The sequence below is a fragment of the Rhincodon typus genome, chromosome 7, assembly GCF_021869965.1.
Source record: "Rhincodon typus isolate 14 chromosome 7, sRhiTyp1.1, whole genome shotgun sequence".
Lineage (NCBI taxonomy): Eukaryota > Metazoa > Chordata > Chondrichthyes > Orectolobiformes > Rhincodontidae > Rhincodon > Rhincodon typus.
This window is the reverse complement of record NC_063338.1, coordinates 71,684,771-71,701,520: the sequence shown is the minus strand read 5'-3', so window position 1 is coordinate 71,701,520 and position 16,750 is coordinate 71,684,771. Positions and strand designations below refer to the sequence as shown.

General features: G+C 41.7%; 1 protein-coding gene across 1 annotated transcript in view; it reads left to right on the top strand.

Annotated features, from left to right (window-relative positions):
- LOC109911043 (low-density lipoprotein receptor-related protein 1-like) overlaps positions 1 to 16,750 on the top strand; it is a 1,753,343-nt gene that overhangs the window by 968,298 nt on the left and 768,295 nt on the right. Inside the window, exons 16-17 of the mRNA XM_048599379.1 lie at positions 9,965 to 10,105; positions 10,820 to 10,945. Coding sequence (XP_048455336.1) covers positions 9,965 to 10,105; positions 10,820 to 10,945 — 267 coding nt within the window. The remainder of the gene's footprint in view (positions 1 to 9,964; positions 10,106 to 10,819; positions 10,946 to 16,750) is intronic.

Genomic DNA, 16,750 nt, shown 5'->3' with positions numbered 1-16,750 from the left:
GACAACATTGGCAATTCTCCAGTCCTTTGGGATTTCACCTGTGGCCATAGAGTATACAAAGATGTCTGTCAATGCTCTAGAGATTTGTTCTCTTGCCTCCCTCCATATTCTGGGATAGATCCCATTCAGGAGCCAGGACTTATCTACCTTAATAGTTTTTCTTATGCACAATAAGTTTTCCTTTTTAATAGCACCCCAAAATCAATACCTGTCCGCTGCTTACGTGATCAAAGGACCTCCCATTTACATTTCCTGCCTCCAGGCCATTCACAGTTTCACTAATTGGATGCCAAATCTAGTGCTATGCCGATTTGGTGTTTTTCATTTAAAAATCTTGTTGCAGCACTGATTTGATGCTCGGTTTAGCTCAGTCAACTGGACAATTGGTATGGAATTCAGAGTGACAGCAACACTATGGATTCTATTCCCATACTGGCTGAGGTTACCATGAAGGATTCAACATCTCCCATTGCCTGAGGTGTGGTGACCCTCTGGTTAAACCATCATCAATAATCTCTGCCTGATGAGAGAAGAGCCTATGGTGTAGTCAGTAATACTATGGCTACTTTGCATTGTGCCTTTGTTGCTGATGCAACACAGGATCAAGTTCCGAATCTGTTCCAGATTTTGGGTTCTCAAATGTGGTTTAAAAATGAAGCCCAAGGTACAAGTCCACATAACAGGTCACTTTAAAAGTAAATGTAAGTCATTTTGGGCATTATTCATTAGCAATGAAGTGGCCTAGCCTTTTGCACCAGTTCATTTCTGGGTCATTTTCTGAGTGGCAACCAGTGACCAGTCAGGTACAGCAGGGATCATTGTTAGGACCCCAGCTGTTCACAAAATTCCTTAATGATTTCAATGAGGAAGCTAAATGTAAAATCTCCAAGTTTGGATGACACAAAGCTTGGTGAAAGGGTGAACTGTGAGGAAGATGCAGAGATGCTTCAATTAAATTTGAACAAGTTGACTGAGTGAACGAATAAATGCAGATGAAGTACAATATGAATAAATTTGAAGTTACCCACTGTGGTGACAAAACAGGAAGCCACATTATAACATGAATGGCAATGGGTTGGGGAAGGAAAGGTGCAACAAGACCTGGCTTTTCTTGTGCACAAACCACAGAAAATAAGCATGCAGGTGGTGAAAAAGGCAAATGGTATGTTAGCATTCAAAGCAAGAGGAAATGAGTACACAAGCAGAGATGTCTTGTTACAATTGTACAGGGCCTTGGTGAGACCACACCTTGAGCATTGTGTGCAGTTTTGGTCTCCTTACCTGAGGAATGATACTCTGGTTATGAAGGAACACTGGATCGGTTAGGACAATATTCACTGGATTTTCGAAGAATGAGGAGGGATCTAATAGAAACGTATTCAAGACTAGACAGGGTAATTCCCAAAGACCAGGGAGTCCAGAAACAGGGGTCATAGAGTAAGGATGCAGGATAAGCCATTTAATACTGAGACCAGGAGAAGTTTCTTCATCCAGAAAGTGGCGAGCCTGTGGAATTATCTATCACAGAAAGCAGTTGAGGCCAAAACATTCAATGTTTTCAAAAAGGTTTTGGATATATTTCTTAGAGTTAAAGGGATCAAAGGGTGTCAGGAGAAAGCAGGAACAGGGTATTGAATTGGATGGTCAACTATGATCAAAATGTATGTTAGAGCAGATTCAAAGGGCCAAATGGCCAAGTCCCATAATTATTTTCTATGTTTCTATGTTTCAGTTGATTTTTCTCAGATAATGCTGATACTACCAATTGAAAGCACTGCAAAATTTACTGATTTAATTTGATATTATTTGTAAATTTCTGGCAATATTTAGACATTTAACTTTGAAGTTGGAAGACATAGGTGGTAAATTTAGTTTAAATTGGTGGGCATGAACGTCAGTGGATTGGATGGAATGCTCATATATACCTCCGAACTGATATTATTCTCCCTTGAGTTTACTCGAGAGTAAAACCTGGGCAGTAAAATTGGCATGTACCATATCACATCCCAGGTGACTGAGTTAAGTTAAAATTAGCCCATTGAAAGAAAAAACTTGCCATTAAATTGCACAGGGTGTCCTGAAAAGCTTTAAAGCCAGAATTTTAGAAGTTGTTGGAAGTCAAGAACTGTCAGAATTGATTAAGATACAGCAAAGCCCTGTGAAGAGGAATGACCAGACGGTGTAGGTTGAGGGATAAATATTGGCAGAACACTGGGAGAATGCTGTGCCATGGTATTTTCCAAAGTCACCTCAGAGCCTTGATTTGATGGTTAAAAGACAATCAATACTTTTATTTGAAAATTCTGTTTAATGTATACTGTGAAATATAATAACTAAACAAATCAACACCCGGTAATTGAACCTAGCCAATAGAGATATGAACCAATGCAAATCTGAATGAAGAACTAATACCTTATAGCACCATACCGCTCCTAAATGACAACCATCATGAACAAAATGTTTCAATTAGAAAAGTTTAAAAATGGTTTGGGTTTGAAAATCTGAAGATGGTGACCCTGCTGGTTATAGAATGTAGAACTGTATAGCACAGGAATGGGCCCTTTGGCCCATGATGTTATGCCGAACATGATGCCAAATGAAACTAATCCCTTCTGCCTGCCCTTGGTCCATATCCCGCCATTCCTCGCATATTCATCTGCTTATCTAAAAGTCCCTTAACCACTCCAATCATATCTACCTCCACCATCACCCCTGGCAGCACATTCCAGGCTTCTACCACTCTCTGTATAAAAAACTTGCCCCTCACATCTCCATTGAACTTTCCCCCTCACCTTAAATGCATGCCCCCGTGTATTAGACATTTCAACTCTGGGAAAAGTATTCTGACCGTCAACCCTATACATGCATTTCATAATTTTATAGACTTCTATCAAGTCTGTCCTCAGTCTCAGTCACTCCAGAGAAAACAACCTGAGTTTTTCTTGCCTCTGCTTATAGCTCATACTCTCTAATCGAGGCAGGATCCTAGTAAACCTCTTCTGCACCCCCTCTAAAACCTGTAATGTGGTGCCCAGAATTGAACGCAATGCTCTTAAGTGTGACCTAACCAAAGTGTTATAAAACTGCAACATGACATCCTGACTCTTGTATTCAGTTCCCCAACTAATAAAGGCAAGCGTGGCATATGCCTTCTTTACCAACCTATCTACTTGAGTGGCCACTTTCAGGAAGCTTTCAGGAAGACTTGAACACCAAGAAGCCTCCGTACATCAGTGCTGTTCAGAGTCCTGCTGTTACTTTTCCTTTACATTTGATCTCCTTAAGTACAGCACCTCACATTTACCCAGATTTACCTCCATCTGCCATTTCTTGGCCCATATCTACAACTGATCTATATCCAGCTGAATCCTTTGACAACTTTCTGCACTATCCACAACTCCACCAATCTTCGTATCATCTGCAAAATTACTAATCCACCCATCTACATTTTCAACCAAGTTATTTATATATATCACAAACAGCAGAGTTCCTTGTATGGATCCCTGCAGAGCACCATTAGTCATTGACCTCCAGCCTAAAAAGCAACCTTCCACCACTACCCTCTGTCTTCTATGTGCAAGCTAATTCTGAATCCACACAGCCAAGACACCATGGATTTCATGCATCTTTATCTTCTGGATGTGCTTACCATGAGGGATCCTATCGAAAGCCTTACTAAAATCCATTTCTTTACCCTCATTGATCAGCTTTGTCACCTCCTTGAAAAATTCAATCAAGTTATTAAGACATGGCCTGCCCTGCACAAAGCCACACTGACAGTCTCTAATTAGGTAATGGTTTTCCAAATTCGTGTAAATCCTTTCCCTAAGAATTCTCTCCAATAGCTTCCCAACCACTGATGTGAGGCTCACTGGTCTACAGTTTCCTGGACTATCCCTGTTTACTTCTTGAGTAGGGGAACAACATTAGCTACTCAACAGTCCTCCAGGACCTCTCCAGGACCTCTCCAGTGGTGAGTGAGGATACAAAGATCTTCGTCAAGGCTCCAGCAATCTCCTCTCTTGTCTCGCTCAGTAACCTGGGGTAGGTACCATTGGGCCCTCAGGACTTAACCACCTTAATGCTCTTCAAAAGACCTAACACCACTCCTTTCTCGATCTCAAAATGCCTTAGCATATTAGAATGCTCCACACTAATATCATTATCCTCCATATCCTTCTCCTGGGTGAATACCGAGATAAAGTATTCATTTAGGATTTTGCCCACATCCTCTGCCTCCAAGCACAAGTTCCTTCCTTTATCCTTGAGTCGTCCTACCTTCTTCCTTGCTATCCTTTTAGTTTTAATGGATGTATAGAATGCCTTGGAATTCCCTTTAACCCTACTTGCCAAGGTCATTTCATGGTACCTTCTTGCCTTCCTAGTTCTTGCCGAGTTCTTTCCTGCTTTTTTTATATTCCTCACGGGCCTTGTCCAATGTTAGCTTCCTATTTATATGTGCTTTTTTCTCCCTATTGACTAAATTTGCAACCTCCCCCATTATCCAATGGTCCCTTACCTTGATGTCGTTGTCCTTCCTCCTTACTGGAACATGCAGTCCTCAACTCTGATCAGCAGGTCTATAAACAACTCCCAATTGTCAAATGTGGACCTGCCCAATAATAGCTCCCCCCAATAACCCTTTCTAGCTCCTGCCCAATACTGACATAATACTCCCCCAATTTAGTACCCTTCTGCAAGGTCCTGACTTATCGTTCTCCATAGTTTTCTTACAACTTAAGGAGTTGTGATCACTGTTTCCAAAGTGAACTTCAGGAGTTGTGGTCACTGTTAGTTACTGAGAAGATAAATATATCCTTTCCAAATTCTAGTAATGCCAAGAGAATATTCATTGGTAGCCTTTAATGCTGGGTCATACAGGTGGCAATTTAAACTAATCTCTGACATCCCCTTTCCCCAAATTTATGATACCCTCGACTCAAGCAGGCCAATTTCTGAAACCAGCTCTTTGAAAGTCCTATTTGGAAATGCAGTCTACTTGGCCCAGCAATTTATTGTTGTCTCCATCCATTGCCGTCATTTCCTCTGCAAAGTGAGATACCACATTTTTCAAGGCAAGAACAAAGTATTTTCAGAAGTGGAGGGGATCCAGCACAAGCCATGAGGAATTTTAGAACCCCTGTTCAATTCCTCTAAAGAAATGAAAAGACCTCTCAAATTGAATTACTGCTGAAACAATCTGGCAATTACATTCTCTTATAAAACTATACAAAAGCCTGGTTTGGCCACATCTGGAGCATTGTGTCCAGTTCTGGTTGCCTCATTACAGGAAAGATGTGGAAGCGTTGGGAAAGGTGCAGAGGAGATTTTCCAGGATGTTGCCTGGAATGGAGGGAAGGTCTTACGAGGAAAGATTGAGAGAGCTGGGGCTTTTCTCTTTCGAACGACGAAGGATGAGAGGTGACTTGATAGAGGTGTACAAAATGATCAGAGGTATAGATAGAGTGGACAGCCAGAGACTTTTTCCTAGGGTGGAGGTAGCTATTATGAGGGGGCATAGTTTTAAAGTGAGTGGAAGTAGATATAGGGGAGACGTCAGAGGTATGTTCTTTACTGAGAGTGGTAGGGGTGTGGAATGCATTGCTGGAGAGGGTAGTGGAGTTGGCCTCATTAGGGGCATTTAAGTGGCTATTAGATAGGCATATAGATGATAGTATAAGGTAGGGGTGGAGGTTAGATAGACCTTAGGTTTAGGGTAAAAGTTCGGCACAACATCGTGGGCCGAAGGGCCTGTACTATTCTATGTTCTTATGAACTCATGTTACTGACGAGAAGTTTAGTTTGAAAGGATATATTTATCTTCTCAGTAACTAACTCAGAGGCAAAGTAAAATCAGAAATTCTGGAAACGTTCAGTCGGTCAAGCAACTTTTGTGGAGTAAAACCATTATTTTTCAGGTGAATGGTGACTTAAGAACAAGTAGATTCATGATCAGGATATTGATACAGTTTTGTTTCTTACATTTCTTTTACATTAAGGAGGGTACCAATGCTGACTTCTCTAAACGTCAGCCTCTCTGCTCCTATGATGCTGCTTGGCCTGCTGTGTTCATCCAGCCCTGCACCTTGTTGTCTCGGATTCTCCAGCATCTGCAGTTCCTACTATCTCTGATTCTCTTTTTATCTGTTTTGTTTTTGCAAGAAACACTTCTCAGGAATTACACCCGGGGAAAGAAAAACTTCTGCGTGAAAACTCATTAAAGCAGTCCTTTGTTCCCATCTTTAAGCATTGTTAAAGATTGTTCAATCTTTAAGGTTCATTGAACATTATGGAGATTAGACTATGTTGCTATTGCTGTGACATATTTAATATTTAATTAACATTTAGAAAAAAATATAAATTTTCATTCAAAATGTAAATGTGATAGCCTTTGTTCCTCAGTTAACTGGAATGTCAATCTTGATTTTTGGGCTGATAATTTTTAAAATGTTTTTAATCATTGCATTGATTAACGATTGATAAGAAAACACTATTTCTCTGCTTTTGGAAACAACTTTCAAATTTTGTCAATGTATAAATTTAAGGTGGAGTTTAGTTGTTCAATGTTAAATTTAGACAACTTTTTTTAGGTTATTGAAAAAGCCTAACAGTAATCTAAAGGAAGGTCACAGAGTAAAATGAATGTAGTGGTTCTACCAGAAACTGAATAAAATTTACAACGTAGGAACAGAATATTTGGCCCAACTGATCTATGCCTCCTTTCATCATATTCATCCTAACCTATCATCCTGTCATGTTCAATACTCACTCACTCTCATGTACAAAAACTTCATTTTATGAGAGAAATATAGAATGTAGGAGAGGAGCACATCATTCAGTCCTTTAGGCCTGCTCCTCCATTCATTATTGATCATGGCTGGTCATCCAACTCAATGGCCTGTTCCCGCTTTTCCCCCATACCCTTTGATCCCTTTAATAGAATGTAGAATGATGGATCCTTTAAAGTATTATTGTTTTGGAAATTTGAATTCCAAAGTAGAGTTAAATGAATTTTTATGGTTTTCATTCTTTGAATGTCTCTGAGTCTTTCTCAAGGGTAAGAAAGACAATTTTTGAACGAGTAAAAACAGCAGTAATCATTGGCTGATTAACCCACCAATCAGAATGGTTTACATGCCAGGTAAGAGAAAATTACTGCTGATGCTGGAATCTGTACTGAAAACAACAAATACAGGCGATCACAGCAGGTCAGACAGCATCCATGGAGAGAGAGCAAGCTAATGTTTCGAATCTAGATGACTCTCATTACAGCTGAAGTGAAGGGTGGAGGGGGCAGCATTTGTGCTATAGTTGGAAGGGGGTGGTGGGATGTGCTCGAGCTCCCCCAGCACTATCGAACTTTCCTGCGCCAGTTATAGTATAAATGCTGCGCCCTCCACACTTCACTTCAGCTCTGATGAAGCGTCATCTAGACTCAAAAATGCTCTCTGTCCATGGATGCTGTCTGACCTGGTGTGATCTCCTGTATTCATTAGTTTACACACGAGATTGATTGTCAACAGTACTGATGGTCCTGACTTTCAGCTTACTTACGGAATGAGCTAGATCCTCCAAAGAGGCCCTGGTCCCAGTGACTGACACCATCATCATACTTAACTATTCAGAACTGAAACAGCAAATGTGTTTAATTTTGTCTTCTATTAAATTTCCAATTAATTTGAAAATGATTACAAAGTCAGCGAGAAGATCACATTCATATAAATTCTAATAATAATATTTGATCTAATTAAGACATCATTCTGAATTTTTAAAAGATATTTGATTACTGGCTGTCAGTTGCGAGTCCAGCATTCGTGGGTCCACCCGTAAATGCCCTGGAGAAAATGGTGGTGAGATCCCACTTTGAGCTGCTGCAGGTCGGAAGGGTTTTGAGGAATGGGGAGAAGGTTGGGTATAAGTTTATTGGTCAAGGTGTTCAGTACAAAAGCAGAGATGTGACATATATGGGACATTGATGAGGCCAAAGCTGAGGTTTTATGTATAGTTCTGGTCACCACCCCAGAGGAAGGACATAATTTCTTTAGAGACAACACAGTGGAGGTTTACAAGAATGTTGCCAGGGCCTGAAAATTGCAGCTTTGAGGAAAGGTTGCATAGGTTTGGGGCATATTCCTTACAACAGTACACACTAAGGGATGACTTAATTGAGATGTACAAAATAATGTGGAGCTTCAATAGAATGGAATAAATTGTTGCCCTCAGCAGAGAGAGAAACAATCAGGGGCACAGATTCAAAATCATTAGTAGAAGGATTAGAGGAGGTGTGAAGAAAACCTTTTTTCACCCAGAGGGTGGTGAAATGTCTGGAATTTGTTTCCGAGTTTAGTGCTTGAGGCAACCACCGTCAACTCATTTAAAATGACAATGTATTTGCATCTGAAATGCTGTAACCATCAAGGATCAGTTGCTGGAAAGTGGGATTAGAATAGGTAGCTAGTTTATTCAGCTGTCAGAGACTGATGGTTCCTTTCTGTGGCGTTGCATTTCAATTGTTCTAAGATGGTGTCAGTGAATGTTTGGTAATATACTTGAAACGTGAAGATTTTAATACAATCACAAACATGAGCCTGATTATCTGATAGCAAGACAGTAATTTCTGCAGTGTAGATGGCAGTTGGACATTGGAACCATGTGAAATTGTTGATGTAGTAAACTCCCAGGAAATTGCCTGGTAAATTGAAAATTCTTTTGTGCAATTAAGTAGTTAAGTAAATCGTTACCCAGGAAAGGTTGGACAATTAAAAACTCTAGTCCAACTCCTCCTTAACTATTAAACGGTTCTCATAAACCACCTCACACCCCTCCTAAGCAACACCGCTTGTGACCCCTTACATCCCCTGGACACTGAACCAAATGGCAATTCTGACCCCCACTGGACATGACACCTTTCTTCTCCCCGGGATCCGACATCCCACTCTGAAATCCCACCGAGGACCTGATGGGCACAATATCCCCCACCCACCTGATTTACCAGAAACAATACTTTACTTACCTGGCACCTGACCCAACTGGCACATTACTTATCTGCTGCCCTGAAACCCTACCCATCTGACACCCTATCCATCAGGTATCCTGGCACACAACTTCCCTGAAAACCTAATCTCCCACTTACCTTATTTACCAGCAACTGATCCTTGATGGTGCTGTCACAGTGGCTATCTGTGGATGCTGAGCATTTAAATCACAGATTGCAGCAACTATAGCTGTAAGAAAAGGGCCCATGATTTGCATACCCCTGACTGTCCTGCTCCACAAGATGTCTGTCAAGTTTCACTTTTCTGAGAAAGCCCTGATGGAATCTCCACTCAGAAATGTGGAGCTTTTTCTTAATGCAAAAAAGAAGAACAGAGTGACAATCTGCCTGTGATTGCTACTGTTTGGAACAGCTTTTTATTTCTCTTTACCTTAAAATGCATTGCTTGAGATATTTAAGATGATAACTCGGTGAAGTTTTATTGTTGCAGAAAAACATAAACAGATGAATAAGGATGTTTAGTCCTTCATCCTTGAGTTAACTGATTCAAAATCATGCACGAGGCCTTAAAAATGACACAGACCTATAGCATGGTTTTGAGAATATAAAAGTTTAAAAATTGCTATCATGCTTACGTATCTTAAAATAGAAAGTTGAAAAACCTTCCTGAGTTGGTGGCATTTTGTGACTTTCATCTGATCACTTGGCCAATTTAGCACATCGAGTCTGGCCCAAATGATTTTAATCCTGAACAAACAGAAAACATGGAAGGAAACACAAATGTGTGTGTTTTGGATGTTAGACATGCTAAGAATTCCGAAATCTTTTCTGCTGCTTTAGCTGCTTTGTGCCCAGTTTATTCCAGTAATGTTAACTTAAGCAAGAGGAATGTTATGCCTGTGACATTTAATGCTTATTGGCAACAACGGCAATCTTTTATAGTCCTAATCATTATTATTTTTTTCCCAGTAAAACCTGGCCCTCCCACTCTCCAACAGTGCCATTTTGGAGAGTTTGCTTGTCGAAATGGAAGATGCATTCAGGAGCGCTGGAAATGTGATGGTGATAATGATTGCTTTGATGGCAGTGATGAAGACCAAGACATCTGCTGTATGTTTTGAATTGTACAGCTTGGTGCTTCTTTTAGTTGCCGACTCATTTGAAAAAAGGGAATAAATTAGATTTGAGCTTTACTTTATTAATTTGTCACCTTGTGTTCTATGTCCTGGTCAAATTTAATTAAAATAAATAATATTGCTTCAATGTTTCCATTTTGAGATAAATTATCAAACCTTAGGGCAATTTTTTTAAGATTCCTGAATTCTTAAAATTGACAGCCCTATCCATCATACAAGTGTAGTGTTTTATTATTCAGCTATTCCAGTTCATCAAAAATAATATGAGTATTGTTGGCACAACTGCATTGTTTTGTATGCTTTATTTTGATGATTTGCATTTCATGGATAAAATGACAGCAGTTTTATAACCAACTGGGAATAATCTATAAGTGATAAACATCTATATAATAGTGGGGAAAAGTTACAAATAAATCAGAGTGGAATGTGGCTTCAAGTTGGTGCTATAAACCATTAGATTTTAATATTATAAACAACTTGCCTATAGTCAGTGACAGGATAAAATTATGAGATAATATTCAGTGGAGAAATAACAATTCATTAGAAACAGCTATTTTGAACTGAAGACAATGTATAATTCATCTATCTGTTTTATCCAATGTTCATATTACAGATTTATTTTGCATTCATTAACATATTACCTACAGCCTTCTGTCTTGACTGATCAGCCATAATTTTTTTTTGCTAGACAACAGTACATGCCCTGTTAATCACTTCAGATGCCAAAATAATCGTTGCATTCCTAAAAGGTGGCTGTGCGATGGAGCTAATGATTGTGTCAACAGTGAGGATGAATCAAACGAAACTTGTTCAGGTAATTTCTCAGGATGATTTATATATAGTTTGTTGCAATGTTTTGAGTCACAGTGAAAATTGCATTTGATGACATTCCAGATGTAGAATAGGATTTAAGCTGTGAACTCCTCATCAAGCTTTGGGCATTTTTTCTTACCTGCACTAATTCTTTATAAGTATTGTTTCCCCCATTCGAATATTAAACAAAATTGAGAAAGACACCAAAGGTTTGATTTTCTCTCCAGTACAGGAAATGTCAGCACTATTTCTGGTCTTGAACCTGCCTTGACAAGTAGAAAACAGTCACTGTTTTGAAGTTTCAATGAAGTATCCATTAATTGGCATGAAGAGGAGCTTCCTGCCCAATGATGGGCAGTAAGTAGGCTCCAAAAACCAGCAGAACAATCAGAGTGCTTCCAGCTTGAAGTAACTGCACAGAGGATGGTGTCCCGTCACCAAGTCACCCTTTATTTACTAATGCACAGTAAACTGAATGTGATCAGCCAGCTTGGAGTCAGTGCCCTTCACTGAGGAGATTCTAAATCCCCTGTTTATCTTGGCCAACCAGACCTTTCCTGATTGGCCCAGGTTAATAACCCCAATCAAGCACCCCATAGTTAACAAAGTCCACCTGGTTCCAATCACGAAACGGCCAAAAAGGAGCAATAGCTTGTGTTGACTGCTAAGTAACTGAAAGGACAATACGAAATGACCATAGTGTTTCTAGCCTGGAAATGGTCTCATTATTTCACCAGGGACCAGCATTTCTCTAACTTTAATTAATAAACAGCTCCTAAAGCCAGGCCACTTACAGACAAGCAGGTAAGAATGCTGGCACTCTGGTCTGCTGCCATCTGCCTGCCTCCAGGCAGGTAAAATGCCCCTGCTCATTTGAGAAACTGTAGAAACTGTATTGAAAAATTACTGTGGGCCTCTTGCAATCTCTGTTCAACAAGGCTAATTCAATCTCATCAGCTTCCTGTTACATGAGGACAAGAAGCACTGCTGGCAATAAGGGCCAGTGAAAGAAATGGATTGAAGAAACTGATAACTGGCCAATGCCAGTTTTCAGACCCTCTCCCTGTCTGCTCAATGGGACCCAATAATCCTGGCACAAGAGTTTGCAACAAATGGAGTTGTTGCTTTATGCTGCAAGAATTTTTATAATCATTCAAATATAGAGGGGTAAAATGTATCTTCAAACTAAATAATGAAGGGATAGGTGTCCAATTAAGATTCATAGAACATAGAACATAGAACATTACAGCGCAGTACAGGCCCTTCGGCCCTCGATGTTGCACCGACCTGTGAAACCAATCTGAAGCCCATCTAACCTACACTATTCTATTATCATCCATATGTTTATCCAATGACCATTTAAATGCCCTTAAAGTTGGCGAGTCAACTATTTTTGCAGGCAAGGCATTCCACGCCCTTACTACTCTCTGAGTAAAGAACCTACCTCTGACATCTGTCCTATATCTATCACCCCTCAATTTAAAACTATGTCCCCTCGTGCTAGCCATCACCATCCGAGGAAAAAGGCTCCCACTGTCCACCCTATCTAATCCTCTGATCATCTTGTATGTCTCTATTAAGTCACCTCTTAACCTTCTTCTCTCTAACGAAAACAGCCTCAAAACCCTCAGCCTTTCCTCATAAGACCTTCCCTCCATACCAGGCAACATCCTGGTGAATATCCTCTGCACCCTTTCCAATGCTTCCACATCCTTCCGATAATGTGGTGACCAGAACTGTACGCAATACTCCAAGTGCGGCTGCACCAGAGTTTTGTACAGCTGCAACATGACCTCATGGCTCCGAAACTCAATCCCTCTCCCAATAAAACCTAACATACTGTACACCTTCTTAACAATGCTATCAACCTGGGTGGCAACTTTCAGGGATTGATGCACATGGACACCAAGATCTTTCTGCGCATCCACACTACCAAGAATCTTACCATTAGCCCAGTACTCTGTATTCCTGTTACTCCTTCCAAAGTGAATCACCTCACACTTTTCCACATTAAACTCCATTTGCAACCTCTCAGCCCAGCTCTGCAGCTTATCTATGTCCCTCTGTAACCTGCAACATCCTTCCGCACTATCCACAACTCCACCGACTTTGGTGTCATCCGCAAATTTACTAACCCATCCTTCTACTCCCTCATCCAGGTCATTTATAAAAATGACAAACAGCAGTGGCCCCAAAACAGATCCTTGAGGTACACCACTAGTGACTGAACTCCAGGATGAACATTTCCCATCAACCACCACCCTCTGTCTTCTTACAGCTAGCCAATTTCTGATCCAAACTGCTAAATCACCCTCAATCCCATGCCTCCGTATTTTCTGCAATAGCCTACCGTGGGGAACCTTATCAAACGCTTCACTGAAATCCATATACACCACATCAACCGCTTTACCCTCATCCACCTGTTTGGTCACCTTCTCAAAGAACTCAATAAGGTTTGTGAGGCACGACCTACCCTTCACAAAACTGTGTTGACTATCCCTAATCAAATTATTCCTTTCTAGATGATTATAAATCCTATCTCTTATAATCCTTTCCAACACTTTACCCACAACCGAAGTAAGGCTCACTGGTCTATAATTACCAGGGTTGTCTCTACTCCCCTTCTTGAACAAGGGGACAACATTTGCTAGTCTCCAGTCTTCTGGCACTATTCCTGAAGACAATGACGACATAAAGATCAAAGCCAAAGGCTCTGCAATCTCCTCTCTAGCTTCCCAGAGAATCCTAGGATAAATCCCATCCGGCCCAGGGGACTTATCTATTTTCACACCTTCCAGAATTGCTAACACCTCCTCCTTATGAACCTCAATCCCGTCTCATCTAATAGACTGTATCTCAGTATTCTCCTCGACTACATTGTCTTTTTCCTGTGTGAATACTGACGAAAAATATTCATTTAGCACCTGTCCTATCTCTTCGGACTCCACGCACAACTTCCCACTACTGTCCTTGACCGGCCCCAATCTTACTCTAGTCATTCTTTTATTCCTGACATACCTATAGAAGGCTTTAGGGTTTTCCTTGATCCTCCCTGCTAAAGACTTCTCATGTCCCCTCCTGGCTCTTCTTAGCTCTCTCTTTAGGTCCTTCCTGGCTAACTTGTAACTCTCAAGCGCCCTAACTGAGCCTTCACGCTCATCTCCACATAAGCCTCCTTCTTCCTCTTGACAAGAGATTCAACTTCTTTGGTAAACCACGGTTCCCTCGCTCGACCACTTCCTCCCTGCCTGACAGTTACATACTTCTCAAGGACACGCAGTAGCTGTTCCTTGAACAAGCTCCACATTTCAACTGTGCCCAGCCCCTGCAGTTTCCTTCTCCATCCTATGCATCCTAAATCTTGCCTCATCGTCTCATAATTGCCTTTCCCCCAGCTATAACTCTTGTCCTGCGGTATATACCGATCCCTTTCCATCGCTAAAGTAAACGTAACCGAATTGTGGCCACTATCACCAAAGTGCTAACCTACCTCCAAATCTAACACCTGGCCTGGTTCATTACCCAGTACCAAATCCAATGTGGCCTCACCTCTCGTTGGCCTATCTACATACTGTGTCAGGAAACCCTCCTGCACACATTGGACAAAAACTGACCCATCTGAAGTACTCGAACTATAGCGTTTCCAGTCAATATTTGGAAAGTTAAAGTCCCCCATAACAACTACCCTGTTACTTTCGCTCCTATCCAGAATCATCTTTGCAATCTTTTCCTCGACATCTCTGGAACTTTTCGGAGGCCTATAGAAAACTCCCAACAGGGTGACCTCTCCTTTCCTGGTTCTAACCTCAGCCGATACTACCTCAGTGGACGAGTTGTCATCAAACGTCCTTTCTGCCACCGTAATACTGTCCTTGACTAACAATGCCACACCTCCCCCTCTTTTACCACCTTCCCTGATCTTACTGAAACATCTAAACCCCAGAACCTGCAACAACCATTCCTGTCCCTGCTTTATCCGTATCTCCGAAATGGCCACAACATCGAAGTTCCAGGTACCAACCCATGCTGCAAGTTCACCCACCTTATTCCGGATGCTCCTGGCGTTGAAGTAGACACACTTCAAACCACCTTCCTGCCTGCCGGTACACTCCTGCGACCTTGAAACCTTATTCATGACTTCACTACTCTCAACCTCCTGTACACTGGAGCTACATCCCCCTGCTGAATTAGTTTAAACCCTCCCGAAGAGCATTAGCAAATTCCCCCCCAGGATATTGGTACCCCTCTGGTTCAGGTGTAGACCATCCCATTTGTAGAGGTCCCACCTCCCCCAGAATGAACCCCAATTATCCAGGTTTCTGAATCCCTCCCTCCTGCACCATCCCTGTAGCCACGTGTTCAACTGCTCTCTCTCCCTATTCCTCGCCTCGCTAGCACGTGGCACAGGTAACAAACCAGAGATAACAACTCTGTTTGTTCTAGTTCTAAGCTTCCACCCTAGCTCCTTGAATTTCTGCCTTACATCCCCATCCCTTTTCCTATCTATGTCGTTGGTGCCTATGTGGACCACTACTTGGGTCTGCTCCCCCTCCCACTTAAGGATCCCGAAAACACATCCGAGATATCACGGACCCTGGCACCTGGGAGGCAACACACCAGCCTCGAGTCTCTCTCGTTCCCACAGAATCTCCTATCTGTCCCCCTAACTATGGAGTCCCCAATGACTAATGCTCTCCTCCTACCCCCCCTTTCCTTCTGAGCAACAGGGACAGACTCTGTGCCAGAGACCTGTACCCCATGGCTTACCCCTGGTAAGTCGTCCCCCCCAACAGTATCCAAAACGGTATACTTGTTATTGAGGGGAATGGTCACAGGGGATCCCTGCACTGTCTGTCTGTTCCCTTTCCATCCCTTGACTGTAACCCATCTACCTTTTTCCTGTACCTGAGGTGTGACTACCTCCCCTTAACTCCTCTCAATTACCCCCTCAGCCTCCCGAATGATCCGAAGTTCATCCAGCTCCAGCTCCAGTTCCCTAACGCGGTTTCCGAGGAGCTGGAGTTGGGTGCACTTCCCGCAGATGAAGTCAGTGGGGACACTAGTGGTGACCCTTACCTCCCACATTCTACAGGAGGAGCATGCAACTGCCCTAAAATCCATTCCCACTGTTCTGAATTCTGAGAAAAAAAAAAACTAGTAACCTTACCAAATCGGCACTCAGAAGCTTTTTTTTTGGTTAGAGGAGGAGGATGGGTGGGAGACACTACCTAAGTAGTGTTTCGGGTAAAGCAACCGCCCAAATATACTACCTCACTTACTCAGCCGTCCCATGTCCGCTCCTGCTCAGCGTGCACTCCGCCTATTCACGAGGTAAGTTTTTAAAGGATTAACTTACCTTCCCGGCAGCCCCCTGGTCCTCGCTCTCACTGCTCCCGCTGGTGCTGCAAAAATGGAGGCCGCTGATCCCACGAGGTAAGCTTTTAAACGATTAACTTACCTTCACGGCAGCCCCCTGGTCCTCGCTCTCACTGCTCCCGCTGCTGCTGCAAAAACGTTCTTATTGTGATAATGTTTATATTTAACAATAAAAAGTAGTTGGAAATACAGATCTGTATTTAAGTTATAGGAATTTTGAAATAATATTAATTCCAACTTTTGTCCTTTAATTGTGGTTCAGTGTGAAAAATGTTTTTTTTTGTAGGCCTTAATTAGCATGACTGTGAGCTGTGTGTCTCATGAATGAAATCAAATTCTTCAAAACTTCAAAATGATGATAAATTAACAGCCTACCTTAGGTATAAATTGCCCCATTGGTGAATTTAGAAAGAGGTTATGATCTGTACAA